The sequence below is a fragment of the Haliaeetus albicilla genome, chromosome 19 (genome assembly GCF_947461875.1).
Source record: "Haliaeetus albicilla chromosome 19, bHalAlb1.1, whole genome shotgun sequence".
NCBI classification, from domain to species: Eukaryota; Metazoa; Chordata; class Aves; order Accipitriformes; family Accipitridae; genus Haliaeetus; species Haliaeetus albicilla.
In genome coordinates, this window is record NC_091501.1 from 23,309,237 (window position 1) to 23,323,204 (window position 13,968).

The following is a 13,968-nucleotide window of genomic DNA, read 5'->3' on the forward strand; positions in this document are numbered from 1 at the left end:
TACACAATGAATTGACAATACAAATGAGAAAGGTGTTTGTCCCTAGTTATTCAGCATATAACAACCATATTAACATCATATGTTAACAAACATTTAACATCATGGAAATTCCCACTTTTTCAAAAAGCTAGTTGTAGAAATAAAGATTTTTAAATTGTCATAATGCTATCCTGTGTTCCTAGAGACAAACTTCCTAATGTCTAAACAATTTTAGCCTACAACAGCAGCTTTGAGAGGAACTCCAGTACCATGTGATGTTAGTAGACTGAGTAGCCTGATGCAAAAGATGTTGTGCTTAGTTCATTTAGGTTAATCTTTAGGTAATTTAGGTAAGCTTTACAGTCTTTACAAAGTAGGGTTAACTGAGTTCATAGATTAAGCAACTTTCCAGCCACAAGACAGATGCTCATAGGTCATTAAATGCTGAATCAGCTGTATTAGTGAATACATCCTTCATGACTCCCACAATATTGGTAAAAAGAGGACAATGGCTTGATCCCTTTTTTGGGTGGTTTGTTGTTGTTGTTGTTCAAGCAATGAGGTTAACAAGAACCAGAACTACATCAGCCCTATCAAAGATAATTTTTTTAACTGTATAGCTACTATAGGCCACCTAGAAAGAACAGCACAGAGAAGTTCATTAAAGACCACAGACATAGTGGATAGATACCCTTTTGCCCTCTTCCTTTCTATTGCTACTGCTTCAAGTAAAAACTGATCCTGTTTCAGGAAAGAGATTGTGTTCAGGATATCCTATTGTTCTTAAATGAATATTTTTCTTTGCAAGACTGTATGCAGATGACATAAGGAAGAGAAACCAAGGCCTGCCCTAACCAAGGGTCCAAAACTGGAATCCCTCATGCAGGGGCTGCAGCCACAAAGGACTGTTTTGAGTTTCCTTTGCAGCCAGCCCTCTGAGCAGGAGATCAGACTCATCTTAAGACCTGGTCCAGAACATATGGCAAGAGATACATATTAGCGAATACATCTCAACTTCCAATGATACTATATGAAAAAGATCCACTTGTTATAGTAGCACTGAAACAAAAAAAACCCAACATGCATGTTCCACATAAACCACTAGAAATGTCGTACTTGAATGTCCACTGTGTTATACACCAAAAATACAGCATGCTGTGATTAAGACTGTTCTGAGTTTAGTGAACCTATAGACACATATTTTTCCCAGGACTAAAATCTGCTGTTCTCATATCAGCTCAACATACAATTGTAATCAACGTATAAGGCCAGCTGTACCCTTCACATGTGCCTGATCAGCATGTTCTATGAAATTCACAGCAAGATAACAGACAGCAGCTTCAGCATGATTTAACAGGAGTTAACTAACAGAAGAAAAAAACAGTGAAGTGAGAAAAAGAAAAGGAAGTAAAAGCCACATGTCTTGGGCAGGGAAGACAAAGGATAATGCATAGTCCCTTCTAGTTTCTCAGGAGATTCTGGAGGGAAAAACACTTTCCCCTTTTGACTAGACAGATTGAGTGTTGCTAGGGCAGGAGCAACTACGTACAGACACGTATATAGATAGAGAATTGATGGGATTGCATTTTTTTGTAATTTTGAAATTCAATTAATTTTTCCCATAAAAGAACTGGTCACCAAATAATTTCCTGAGAACTCCCCGGTTCATTTACAAAAAGCCTTTTCCTCTTCAGAACGAAAACCTTGACAAAAAGTTTGTTCTTGATCAACTCTCTATGACATCATTTATTACTTTGTATATTATTTAAGAGTGCATGTCATCACTTGGAAGGGGTCCAAACCAGAATTTGAATCCAGCTGGACTTCGGGTAAGTAATGAGTCGAATAATCAAATCCAAATTCTCCTGCTAGACTTTTCAGGTTTTGATGAAATTCAGAACTGAAAGAAGCCTCCAAAAAGAGCTGTTCTCATGGGTTTTATGCAATTTGGTTATAAAAATCATAACAGTAAGATAGCCATGTGTCAGCAGTATTGAACCTTAACACCAATGCTTAGCATAAAAGACTCAGGATCTGAGATCACTGCTTTCTGTTCAGTGCAAGGGTGGCTCAGCCAGGCTGTGCAGTGAAATACAACCCATAGCCACCTGCAACTCAGCAAACTGAGCAAGGAAAATGTTAAGAGTCGAAAGGCCTTTCTATTTCTTTCTATTCCTGCCAGTGATTTAACATACATATGCTATGCCAAGTCAGCTAGACTCAAATTTTCGGATGCAATCTGCGATTTGGTCCACGTTTTGGAAGTGTTGACTGGTTGCACTGAAAGCAATATGAGCTGTAAGTTCTCAGCACCTCTGAAAAGAAGCCCCAAGTTTCTTAAATTTGGTGTCAAAAACAACAGAGCACCTAAAACTAGAACCCAGTGGGGACTTCCCTTCAACGGATATAAATATCTGTGTCTTTCAAAGAGGTCCAGAGGGATAGCGCAGTGCTCAGTGCATCGACATGGGATTTGGAAGACCTGTGCTCGACTGACTGGCTGCAGTCAAGTAACCTAACCACAGCTCCCAGCTGATATGACCATAGCACTATCCAACATCACGCACATGTGCTGAGAATAAATACATTAAAGGCTGGGAGGTTCTCCTGTTGCAGCATAGGAGTTGTTCTTTTTGTGGGTGGAATGAAGAAATGACACAAAACTTACGTATGGCTGGGAAGAAAGCTAAAAGTCACCCTGAAAATCACCGAGTTATTCTGAGGAAATATGAAATGTCTTAAGAACGCTTTGTATTCCAGCAAATTACTTAAGAGACCCTTTCTTCATTGTAACAATATTAAAAAGTAAACAGGTTGGTTTGGGGTTTTTTTGCGCAAGAAAAGTGTGTTCACTGCATGCCATAAGAACATTTAGGTAAAGAAATATGTTTTCTACTGAACTAAGATTGAAATTGCTACTCAATAGTGCATTAAACAACAGTAACAACCACATATTTCCCAGGCAGTAACAACCAAGCAACTCAGAAACACGCCTCCCATCTTCTTCTTGGCTTCACACCATATTTTAGGCACTCATCAAATAGCTTGTACAACATATTTCTGCAGATCCCTAATTGGGGGTTGCCGTGGCGGCAGCATTTGACCCAGGGATGTCCAGTACTGAACTACTGTTCAGCGGTAACAAGCTGTCTTCAGGATTAGCTCCTCAAGCTGGCCGTGGGACATACCTCCAGGTCACCCTACACTTGCTGTGGCTGCAGCAGTGACGGTGGGGGAGTCAGCGAGGCTATGTTAGAAGAAAAGCGGCAGATATTCTTATTTTTAAGAGATGGCAGGTGTGCAATTTGCCTCTCAGTTAACGTTAATGCCGGGCAGGAATGAAGGCAGGCCGGGCCGGACCCTAGGGCATGGCCACAGCCGGGCTCCTGGCCTCCCCTCCGGGCACCCAGTCTCCCCATCTTACCTCAGGGTCTTTCTCTATCTCCAGCCCCGCTTCCACCAGGTTGCGTTCATACTCCTCCCGCTGCAGCCGCTTCTCCTCCTCCAGGGCATCCAGAGGACCGAGCTCGATCACCTCCAGCCCCGGCCACTCTCGCGGGGCACGTCGGCCATCGTCCAGCCGCGGCAGCTCAGCACGGCCTTTCCCCATCCCTCCGTTCAATACCAGGGCCGAGGAGGCAGATCCGCGCGTCGGCTCCGGGGAGCCCGCGCCGGGCGGGTGCCGAGCAAGGCGGTTTCGGTAGTGGTAGGCTAAGACGTAGTCGACCTTTCTCTTGCTGTCCCTGAAATGCATGCCACTCGGGGACGCCTTGTCCACGGCCCCTCCTCGCGTCCCGTCCAGGTAATTGTTTATAATCTGGGAGAGAAGCACACGAGTCTCACAGACAAGAAAGCCAAAAAGCCCAGGAAGGCGGCAGGCCCGGGGTCCGTCTCCACACAAGGACGGAAAGCTGAGGAGAGTCAAAATTGGAGGTCGGCCAGGGCTAGGCGTGACCTACAGACACGCGCTCTGCAGACCAGATTAAGTCACGCTGACCTCCTCCGACCGTAAAAAAATGAGAGTGGCTAAAGATAGTGGCCTTATCCCAACTCACGGGAGACCTACCTGACGGGCAGGTACGGAGGGACACGCGAACGCTGTCTCCCTGTCCTGCGCGTACACAGACCATACAGAAGAAGACACCCGCGTTTTGAAATGGGATGGAGGAGTGAGAATAAGGATCACATTACAGATCGGGATATGAGAAAGGATGTGCTGCGGAGCAGGGCAGGGGAGCGAAGCAAAAAAACCATGTGCAGGAAGAAAGGGAAGAAACTGATCTGAGCTAGAACGGGAGAAATATCCTCAATGTAGTACAAAGCCAAGAAGCGTAGGGCTGGACAGAAACGCTTTGGAAAATACCAGGGATTAGAGAGGATGTGCCCTGTGGATGGCTAACTGCTGGCTGACCTGTGTTTTAACATATTATGAAAAGACTATGTGACTGACCAGTAACATTGCAAAAGGAAATCAATGACTAAAATAGTTCAAAACCCCTGTGTTGGGCTTGGTTCCCCCTCGGACCGTCCCTGCCTCCTCGTGTCCACTCTCCGAACCCTTTTGGGGTCAAGCTGCTCCAGTACTAACCCCCGCCATCGCACCCAGCCTGGACGGCAATCCTGCAGCACCCGTGTTGAACTCTGATACCAAATGTAAGGCATTCATTTTCACTTCTCGTTCACTAAGATAGCCCGTATGTTTTCCAAAACTGTTACTGACCACCTTTTCCAGCTCAGTGCTGTAGCTTAAAACCCTTCACAGAGCTGTCTACAGTGTCATTCATTAGAGTGACACCAGCCCTCCAGTGACTGGGGAACGAGGTACAAGCAAACAAATAGGGTCAATCTGATCCAGAGTAATCAGCCCATAACCTAATTCCAGACATTTATGATTCCCATAGGTGGCTATGCATGCAAAATTTTGACAGGTATCAAATACAGATTTCTTTCTCTCCGTACCTCCCCTTCCATTACATGCACTGGTAGCCCTGAATGCAAAGTTAACCTAGCATGCTATATGGCAATTTTCTTGTTTGTTAACGCAGCACAAATTTTTGAAGGTATTATATAAGTGTGCGTGTTATTATATATCCCAACATCTCCCAAATTCTTGGTTTTTATTGCTTTTCTTCACTTAGTTTCCCACAAAGTAGCTTTCAGTCACCACATCACTAAATAAATCTTGGGTTTATATGTATACTACATCCTTCATTCTTTCAGGAAATTATCACCAAATAATCTGTTCCACACATTACACTTATCACACACTTTATGTGTAAAGTGTCTATATAGTCCCTTTAGGCATATCTAAACTTAAACTCAGCACTACATTCTGGCAGAATATAAAACTGCTTGGGAGACAGCATTTTATTGCAATTCCCCATTTCCTAGTTAGATACATTTTCATGTAGTACTCACAGGCAGTCCATGCAAACCTTCTGGATCCATCTCTGCCATGGTGAAGAAAAACCCGTTGCAGATTTCTAGTCTCCTTTCCAGAGACTTTCACGCTATACAGCACAGAAGTAATGATGCCACCACCACCAGGTCACTGGCACAATGGAATGCATTAGCCGACTCTAGAGAAGATGAGCTCTAAGCATCCTCTCCTCCCTTACTGGCAAGTGTGGGCAGAAATTAGAAGCACAAACAAAATGCAGGAGAGGGAAGAAGGAGGTTGGAGAACATGAAAAGTCACTAAGAGGTTTTCCTGTTTATTACCGTGCAGAGCCAGCTGCCACATCCCAGCCACCTGAGAGAGCACCATAGCAACATTTGGTGTTGCTGGAGTTACACAGAACAGGATGAGGAGATACAACAATGCTTCTCTCTCCCTCCCTCTCTGTTGACTCTTTTCCTCACTCTTGGCAGCTAAGTGCCATCCCCATTATTATGGGTGCCTATTGCACAGAAAACAAATAAAAATTCCAACAGATTTCAGTAAGGACATTTTCTGGCCCTAAATTTGCACTGCTTTCCTCACCATGTGACATTCTGGCACATGAAGACCTTATTAGGGAGGAATACAAATAAGTTGCAATTCTATCAAGATCTTTCCTCCCCTCTCATAGCCATTGTAAAAGTCAGAATCAGTGATTTAAATTACCATCTTCAGTCCCACATTCATTGCTTCTTGACATTTCCAAGACAAGTAGCCAGCACACCAAGCGATAAGAAAATGGGAAGGTAAAATCAGCATTTAGTGACGATTTTATTCTAGTCCTCTCATAGCCAGTATATCACTACAAACATAGCCCAAGAGGTGTCTCCTCTAACAGCTCTGCTCTGAAGACTGCAGCCACACTACGCTTCCACTTTCCAATCCAGCCCACACTAACACCTGGGAACGTGCTGTCCCAGGGTTTGTACAGGGATAGCCAATTTAGTCATCAGCTTGCAGATCTTTTCCTACACTAAGGGTAATAGCAACCCCCTATTCCTGCTCTGAAGGATTTTGGCTAAAGTAAATAATTAAGAAAGCTTGGTGAGACTACTACAGTGGTAATTAGTTCTTGCTGTACACTAAGAGAGCCTACTGAACTACCTAAGGCTGTAGTATCAGTCTACTTGCATAGTTACTTTTCCCAATACAGTATGGATTTGCCTAACACGGAGGAATAGAGTGCACCATGCTCTGCTCACCCTGCTTCAAGCCTCTTCCTCATCTCAAAGGCATTAGAAGTAAGTCATTGAACATAAAATCCTACTTACAGAACTGCTGAAGGACTCCATGCAGCTTGGTGCTTCAAAAGCTCCATTGATCCTGCTGCTGTGCAAGGAAGTCCGGTTTTGAGGAACTGTCAGGTATTTGCTGTTGTAGGCTGAAAAAGAGTCCCTTGCTGATTTTGCTGTCTTCTGTCCATTCAGAGTTGGGTGTGAGGAGGCTAGAGGAAAGTCTGAGAATAAGAGATAAGTATTGTTATATAAAGCAGGTTTTGTGCAGGTAGTTTCCTAAAGGAATGGGAAATACTGCAGTTAATAGGCACTATTCAACTTCAGATACTGCGCTTCAGTAAATAGAGAGGGGTGCGTACAACTGCAGAGGAACAACAGGTACTTTTACCTGCGTGAACTGCTGGGGAAGGGGGACCAGTGATACAACGCTGTGCTTAGCTCAGCACTACCCCGGCTGGTCAACAGTATTTGTACTCCTGCACTTCAGCCACGAGGTTAGGAGCTGGCATGTCTGTGCTTTGCAGCTAGCTAAGCAACCCCCAGGATGCGAGCAAGCTGCGTGTCTTCAGTGTCTGCGCCCTGGCTCTTTGGGTGCAGCGTTCATGCCAGGTGGAAGCCAAATGACCACAAATGAACTGAGTCACCTTTGCTTATGGCTTACAATTAAGCCTGAAATGGACTGTGTTTCAGTTCTAGTGTGATGTGTACGAATCTAGTGGTACAGATCAGGTACAGATACAAACTTTTGGCTAAGAGTCATTCTCCACTGAGAACTTTTGGACATGTAATGGTGGGAAATTTTCATAAAGCACATCTAAGTTTACGCCTACATGTTTTGGCTTGAGGGACTAATGTCTTGAACCCTTTAGTTTTAGATGTGTTCCCCATCTCTTGTATTGACAAATTACATGGTCACAATGCAGAATAACAGAGGGTCTGGAGAGGGTGGGGAGCTACATGTCACTCCCTGTTCACCACCACCAGTAAGTTATATCTCTGCCATAGAGCAGGGTACAGCAACAACAGAATATGAGAAGAATGCTTGGTCATGGGTAGGAAATGCAGAAAGTCAATCCCATGCAGGCAGCAGCACACTGAAAAAATGATGATAAAAAGTAATGGGTACAGAAACTGTTTTGACACGTAAATGTTTCATACTCTTTCCCCCTCTAGTGGTACCATAACTGAAATGGGGTTGATCGATCTTTACCCACAGTTACTCTGAGAAGCTTATTGGGGTAAAAAATTATGGCTTGGTCCTTCAATCATTAGTGGTTTCTACCAGAGAGAAGACAGGAGTGTAGCAGACCCATCTATCCACATAGTTAGCCCTGCTACCACTAAAGAGACAAAGCACCATGCCTCTCCAGTCAGGATTATTCTCTTCCCCAGGAAGAAGAAATAGCTGGAACATTCATCAGCTCCCATATCCAGGGAGACACTACATCCATAGTATCACTTCTTGCCTTCTCACTAGGCAATCCTGGTAATGCTTCAGTTCTCTTCTCTCACCTTCACCTCCTGTCTAAGGAAACAAGACGCTTCAAGAGCACAGTGTAGTTACTTTCCAGTCTGGGAGGAACTGGCCTATGAGATTTGCTGCACTGTGTTATGAGAAAGTGATTTCATCTTCCTCCGCCACAATAAAGCACTGGAAAATTTGAGCAGTTTCCACCACAACTTCCTCATGGTGATGGAGACAGGGGAAGAGGGAAGTCAGGAACAGTGTCTGAAGAGTGTTTCTCCCACATTGCTGAAACAGCCAACTGGTGGCAGAAATACCTTGCATTGCATCTCAAAAGACAAAGCATTGAAGGAGGTGGCTGTATACAGAAAACCTATAGAGTTGTGCAGTGATCATCATCTTCAAATAATTAAAGGAAAATCTAAAAGGACCCATTCTTATAGACAGTGATAGGAAAACTTTGTCTCTCTTTTTCTTTCTTTCCTTTTTTTTTTTTTCTGGGAAGGGTGTATTGCTAAAATCTGCAAGTCATATTTCCCCCTTATTTAATTGAATCCTTTTTTTTTTTTTCCGAGTCTAAGGCAGACATTGTGTCCTATTGCTAATCTTCTATGCCCTCTACACAGGCTGAATCTACTTACCCACAATTACGTGCTGAAAGAAGAGCCAGTAAAATGCTAAAGAGGGAAATGTGCAGACCTTACCCCTAAATGTTATGATTATTCTTATGTTTCCTATCAATAATAGATTAGGGTCCTGCAGCGCTTGAACGGTACAGTAGATTGACTCACCAGTCTTCCTTTTCTGATGTCTCAAGGAGACTTGCACTTGGTTTACTTTAATGAAGCACATAATGATGCCACAAGGGAAACTCCAAGGAAAATAATTAATAAGTGAAGGTTTCATTCCCAAAGGCTACACACAGTGTTTCTCCAGTGTTTTCAGACTAAGGCTGGGATATCTCACAAGACCTTTGCACAGTTAAAGACCTTTTTTTCTTCCCAGTCTTTTTAACTGAGCCTAGGAAAAAAATCTGCAGTTCATTTATAATAAAATGATTTCATTTCCATTATGCTTCCCAACCTTCAGAAACTGTGTCACGAACCTGAGGTTAACACTGGTAAGCAGGTGAGGCAGTCAGAGACTTCCAGTCAGAATAAGGTTTTTGATGGGAATGCAATTTCCATGTCTGAATTTGGAAGACTCCTGTTCTCCCAAAAGCTTTTCATCTTCCCAAATCAAACCGACTGAACAAAAACATTTTGTTCTGAATGAGTTCCACATTTGACAGTGCTTGCCTGTGGTACTGCAGCGCCTCAGGGGCTTCTGCTTCAGATGCTGCCTGACCTCATTCTACCCTGTAAGCCTTTACGACATCTGGCCTTACATGTTCTCATTCTGTAAATATTCTAGAGGAATTAGTATCAATAGAAACAAGCTGTACGTATATGTATGTGCACATATATATAAATTTTTTATACATGCACACATGCATAGCTTTGGTACGTATATATATCCCCAGAGAACAGCAATAGAGAGAATCTTGAATTCAACCTGGAAAGCAAATGTTCAAGAACTACACTTATTCTAGAAAAATAGCCTGGGAGCCATCCCTCCAGTCAAACTTCTTTAAGTTGTAAATGGCTTCCAAGGACAAGGTACCTCCAGCACAGAGATCAGTGACCAGCTCTAGTTCCAGCACCAATTCACAGCCAGTAATCATCTACTTGTTTGCTCAGTCTCTCCACGCTCCTTTGCTTTGCTTTTTTGTAAACCTAAGGGTTGGCTGTGTGTGCACCAGTTGACCTCACCGTTTGAGTTTCCAATTCCTTGTCTAAAGTGCAATGATGAAGAAGTTGCACATACTGCCAAAAGTGGAAGGACTGAGAGGGTGTATTAAAGGACCATACTGCTTGTGAAATATGCATTAAGGGAGTCTACCTAATTAGGAGCTCTGTATTAAATCCTGAGTAACAGCCAATTATCCAATCTGAGTGGTCCAGATGGTCAGATTATCATAGGCACAACTACTTGCAGAACACACTGTAAATGGTTTGGCCACCCAGGGCACACACACTGGCCTGCTTTCATTTATCTTCCTCTGTTTCCAGTTAAGTATCAGAAATGGGCTGCATTTCTGAAAGACACCACAGTCAGAAGGGTGCCTATGCTCACACAGACTCCTCTGCAAGGCTGTTCAAAACATCTGCAATTTAGGAGCACTGTTTGGCAAACTTGTTATTCCTTCCACCCCCCAAGTAGGTATGAAAAAGAACTACTAGAATTTAATGTTTCTATATAGCTTGACTTAAACATAACTTCTTTAAAGGAGATATATATGAATAAAAAGATGTACCATGGTTATACACATGTTCTTTAGGTTCCCCATGAAGCTAATGACTTGTCAGTTCTGAACATGCATATCTAGAGTTTCTGATTTCAATACAGCCAGTCACACCTGTATAAGTATGCAAGTATTTTCATCGCACTGCAGTTTTCTTTTTTAAGCTGCCACCCCTTGTCTCCTCAAAATATGGCTTATTATTTAATATTTCAATTAAAGAGTTTCAGACACAAGGAAATGTATGTTAATTAAATAAGCCTTGGTCAAGCTTAAAAGAAACAGGCCACCAGAGGAAATGTCTAGGAATAAATTTTTACGTAGGAAATCCATTCTTTATTCAATATTATTTGAAGGAAAAGGTCCAGTATGTTTCATTAAAGATAATTTAGATTAGTGCAGTGTTCTCAAACTCCTTATTTGAATAAAAGAAAGATAAAGTTTGACCATTAAATTTCAGAAATGTGATATTTCTTTCTTCAGGATGGTTTAAGAACTATTTAGATGTTTAGTCCTCTACTACTTAAATGCTTCTACTAAAATCAGTCCCATAACTAAAGTCAGCATTAGGCAGTCCTCTCTATAAAGAGTATTTCTTCTCTGATTATTTTAGGGAGGCTGGGAAAGAAAGGGGAATCAGTGTTATGTACGGCCAAATGTAAAGGGGCACAACTGAGATACAGAGTCCTACCCAAGAGATTCTCCTGGTCCCGGACACTCAGGATGTGGTGGTTCAAACTGAATGCTGGAACAGGGTCCAGGCAGGCAGATGCACCCAGACTGTCAAAGGCATTAGCCAGGACTTCTCATAGGTGGTTTTACCCTTCATCTGCAGTCTGAGAGGTGCTGTATGAGCACTCAAACCACAGGCTGCAAATTTGGATCTCTGGTCTCTTGGTGGAAACTCAGCTGTGGGGTACCAGATAGGAAGTGGCAAACCTGAAAAAATGATGTTTTCTGCTTCTAGCTCCACTTCTTCCTCCCTTTGGTTGCATCCCCCTTTTCGTCCCCCAGGAGGTCTGCTAGCCCAGGGCATATGGCTGGGACAGTGTGACAAAGATGGAAAGTAGACAGGGAATTGTGTGGGGCTGTGCTGCCCACCTTAAGCCTTAGCAATACTGTTCCATCTCTGATCTTGTCTTAACTCTTGTTACTTCCTCCAAGCCACACCTATACTTCTACTTCCCAGAAGCATCCTCTAAGATCTTCCTCTCCATGATAAACTTCATACCCTCTAATCTGAAATTTGCTTTAATTTCTACCATGCTGCATTAGAAAGCATTAGAGACAATCCAAAAAGCCTTGTCTGTCTTTAATTCCTATGATTCTTAAAAGGCACTAATGGTACTGTTGAAGACACAGTGGAGGAAATCACACTCTGCTGTAGCTGTGTTGAGTTTGGTGGAGCTGTGCAGAAGAAGTAATTCTGGCACAAGGTGAGCTTCTTCCCATATCACCATGCACTTTGAGACTATAATGATTTAGGAAGCCATTAACACGCAGTAAACAGAGCAACTTGTCTGGCCCTTTGTGTGAATGCATATTCACTGATTCTTTAAAGTAAGAGTTACTGGCACAAAGGATAATAACAGTCCTCGTACAGTCATTTTAGGGAAAAGGAGGCCTACGGCCATCTGCTCCGGGGGGAAAGGTGAGCCTGGAGCACCTGATAGAGCAGAGCAGTGAGTGACCCCGCTGACAGGGAGCCCAGACACAGAGCAGCAAGTCCAGGTGAGGATGGGGGCTGGAGACAGCGATCGGGGTCAGACACAGCTCAGTGATCCCCCAGCAAGGCAGCAGTGATAAGGCAGGTCCAAGGTCAAAGCCGGGAAGCCCAGCCGCTGGGTCCGGGTCTGGGCCAGACCAGCAAAAGTCGGAGACTGGGTGCAGATGTAGCTGCTGCTCAGCTGCGATGTAGCACAGGCAGGGGCGAGTGGTAAAGCCTCAGCTTAAAAGCAGCTCCCAAAGGAAAGGAGGGCAGGCCCTCGCTTCCAGCTTTCTTCATAGCAGCTCTGGTCGGTGAAGAAGCTGGCCTTCTAAATTCTTTAAGATGACCAGCTAAACACCTAGAAGGGGGATGCACCCTGGGCCCTGACAATCTGTCCCTGAACTGCTGCCAGAAACAACAGCAGCACCTCAAACAGACAGGACCAGGCAAGGGGGAGCACGGCCCCTTGCTGCCTTTGACTGGCCTCAGTAGCTATGGTCACAGACACAAATGTAAAAAACCTGTGGTTGTGCTCCTCTGGTAGCCCTTTGTAGACAGGAGCCCTCACTTCCAGCCTTAGGGGCAGGAAGAACGCACCTGAGTTAAGCAAGATGGTCACTCACCTCTGGTACATGGCATGAACCAGAGAGTCTCTTAAAAGGTGGAAGACTATGAGCCTGAACGGTCAAGAATGAAGGAAACAGAGTAGAGCTGTGGAGACAGACGTGGGAACCATATGGTATAAAAGAAAAACCTGGGCTGCCTTATGAATGCTTGCATTACCTGAAGGCTTAATAAAGCTATATCTACATAATACAACCGTGTGTATAACTTTACAGACTCCCTTCCTGTTTTTTTTAATTCTACTCTACATGTAAAGATTACAGAAAGTACCTGATTTTTCTGACGTAAAGTATATATCAGGACTAACTCCAACAGCGAAGGACCCGAGATAGAGAAAGGACACTGGAATAACTCAACAAAGGCAAGCAGCAGACATTAAATCTAACAGCTCTTTGCACACTGTGGTCTGCTATACAAATAATTTTAGGAAGGGGACTGGATAGGAGAGTGCAAAAATAGCAAGATTAGGTAAGCTGCATGATAGTTCGGGCTCACAGCAGAGCTACGGCCCCAGAAACAATGAGATAATGTGGAAACAACCACAGAGCTTTTGACTGTAACAGTAAAGTAATACTGACACAATATCAGCACTGAACGTTACTCTAAAGTTGTACACTGGGAACTCAAACACAAAGGTTTTATGCACTGAGCAGATTTGTTCCTTGCGTATGGGAACTGAAAGCTCACTGCTGCACATTGTCTTCTGAAAAAGGATATTGCTCGCTCCCCCCAGTTGCATTGCAATAAGGCAAATACAGATGGAAACACCAGAAGTCCAGCACAAGGCATTTGCTTAGTGATTGTCTTTTCCACATGGATCATGACACCGACCCACAGCTGCACTCCTGAGGCTTCAGAAGTGAACTCTGTGTGTTTGATCTCTGAGCTGTCTGTATGTAACCTGGGCCACAGATTTTTCTTTTATTTGTTGGGGTTTTTTTAAACTATCCTGAAAGAAGACACAGAAGTCCTTTCAAAGTATTCCTTCCTCTGTTCCCCATCCCCTTTCCACCAATTTAACTTCATAGGCAGCAATTAACAATGAAGCAGAGAATAAACTTACCGGGTTTGTGTGTTTCCATGTTGCCTGGAGGTTTGGCTGGAAGTTGCATCAGTGCTAATAGGATGTGGCTACGCTGATCGTGTGCACAATCTGCTTCTGTACTGGCTTAAGTA

The 13,968-nt window shown here is 43.6% G+C and overlaps 1 protein-coding gene across 3 annotated transcripts in view; it reads right to left on the reverse strand.

The window, feature by feature from the left end:
* Window positions 1–13,968, reverse strand: part of ANO2 (anoctamin 2) — a 200,209-nt gene extending 186,241 nt beyond the window's left edge. For 2 of the 3 annotated variants that reach the window (XM_069806801.1, XM_069806799.1), the window contains exons 1-3: window positions 13,856–13,968; window positions 6,691–6,875; window positions 3,404–3,796 (exon numbers count right to left, since the gene is read on the reverse strand). In XM_069806801.1, the coding sequence (XP_069662902.1) occupies window positions 3,404–3,796; window positions 6,691–6,875; window positions 13,856–13,904 (627 nt within the window). In that variant the 5' untranslated portion in view covers window positions 13,905–13,968. The remainder of the gene's footprint in view (window positions 1–3,403; window positions 3,797–6,690; window positions 6,876–13,855) is intronic. The other variant, XM_069806800.1, reaches the window with a different exon arrangement.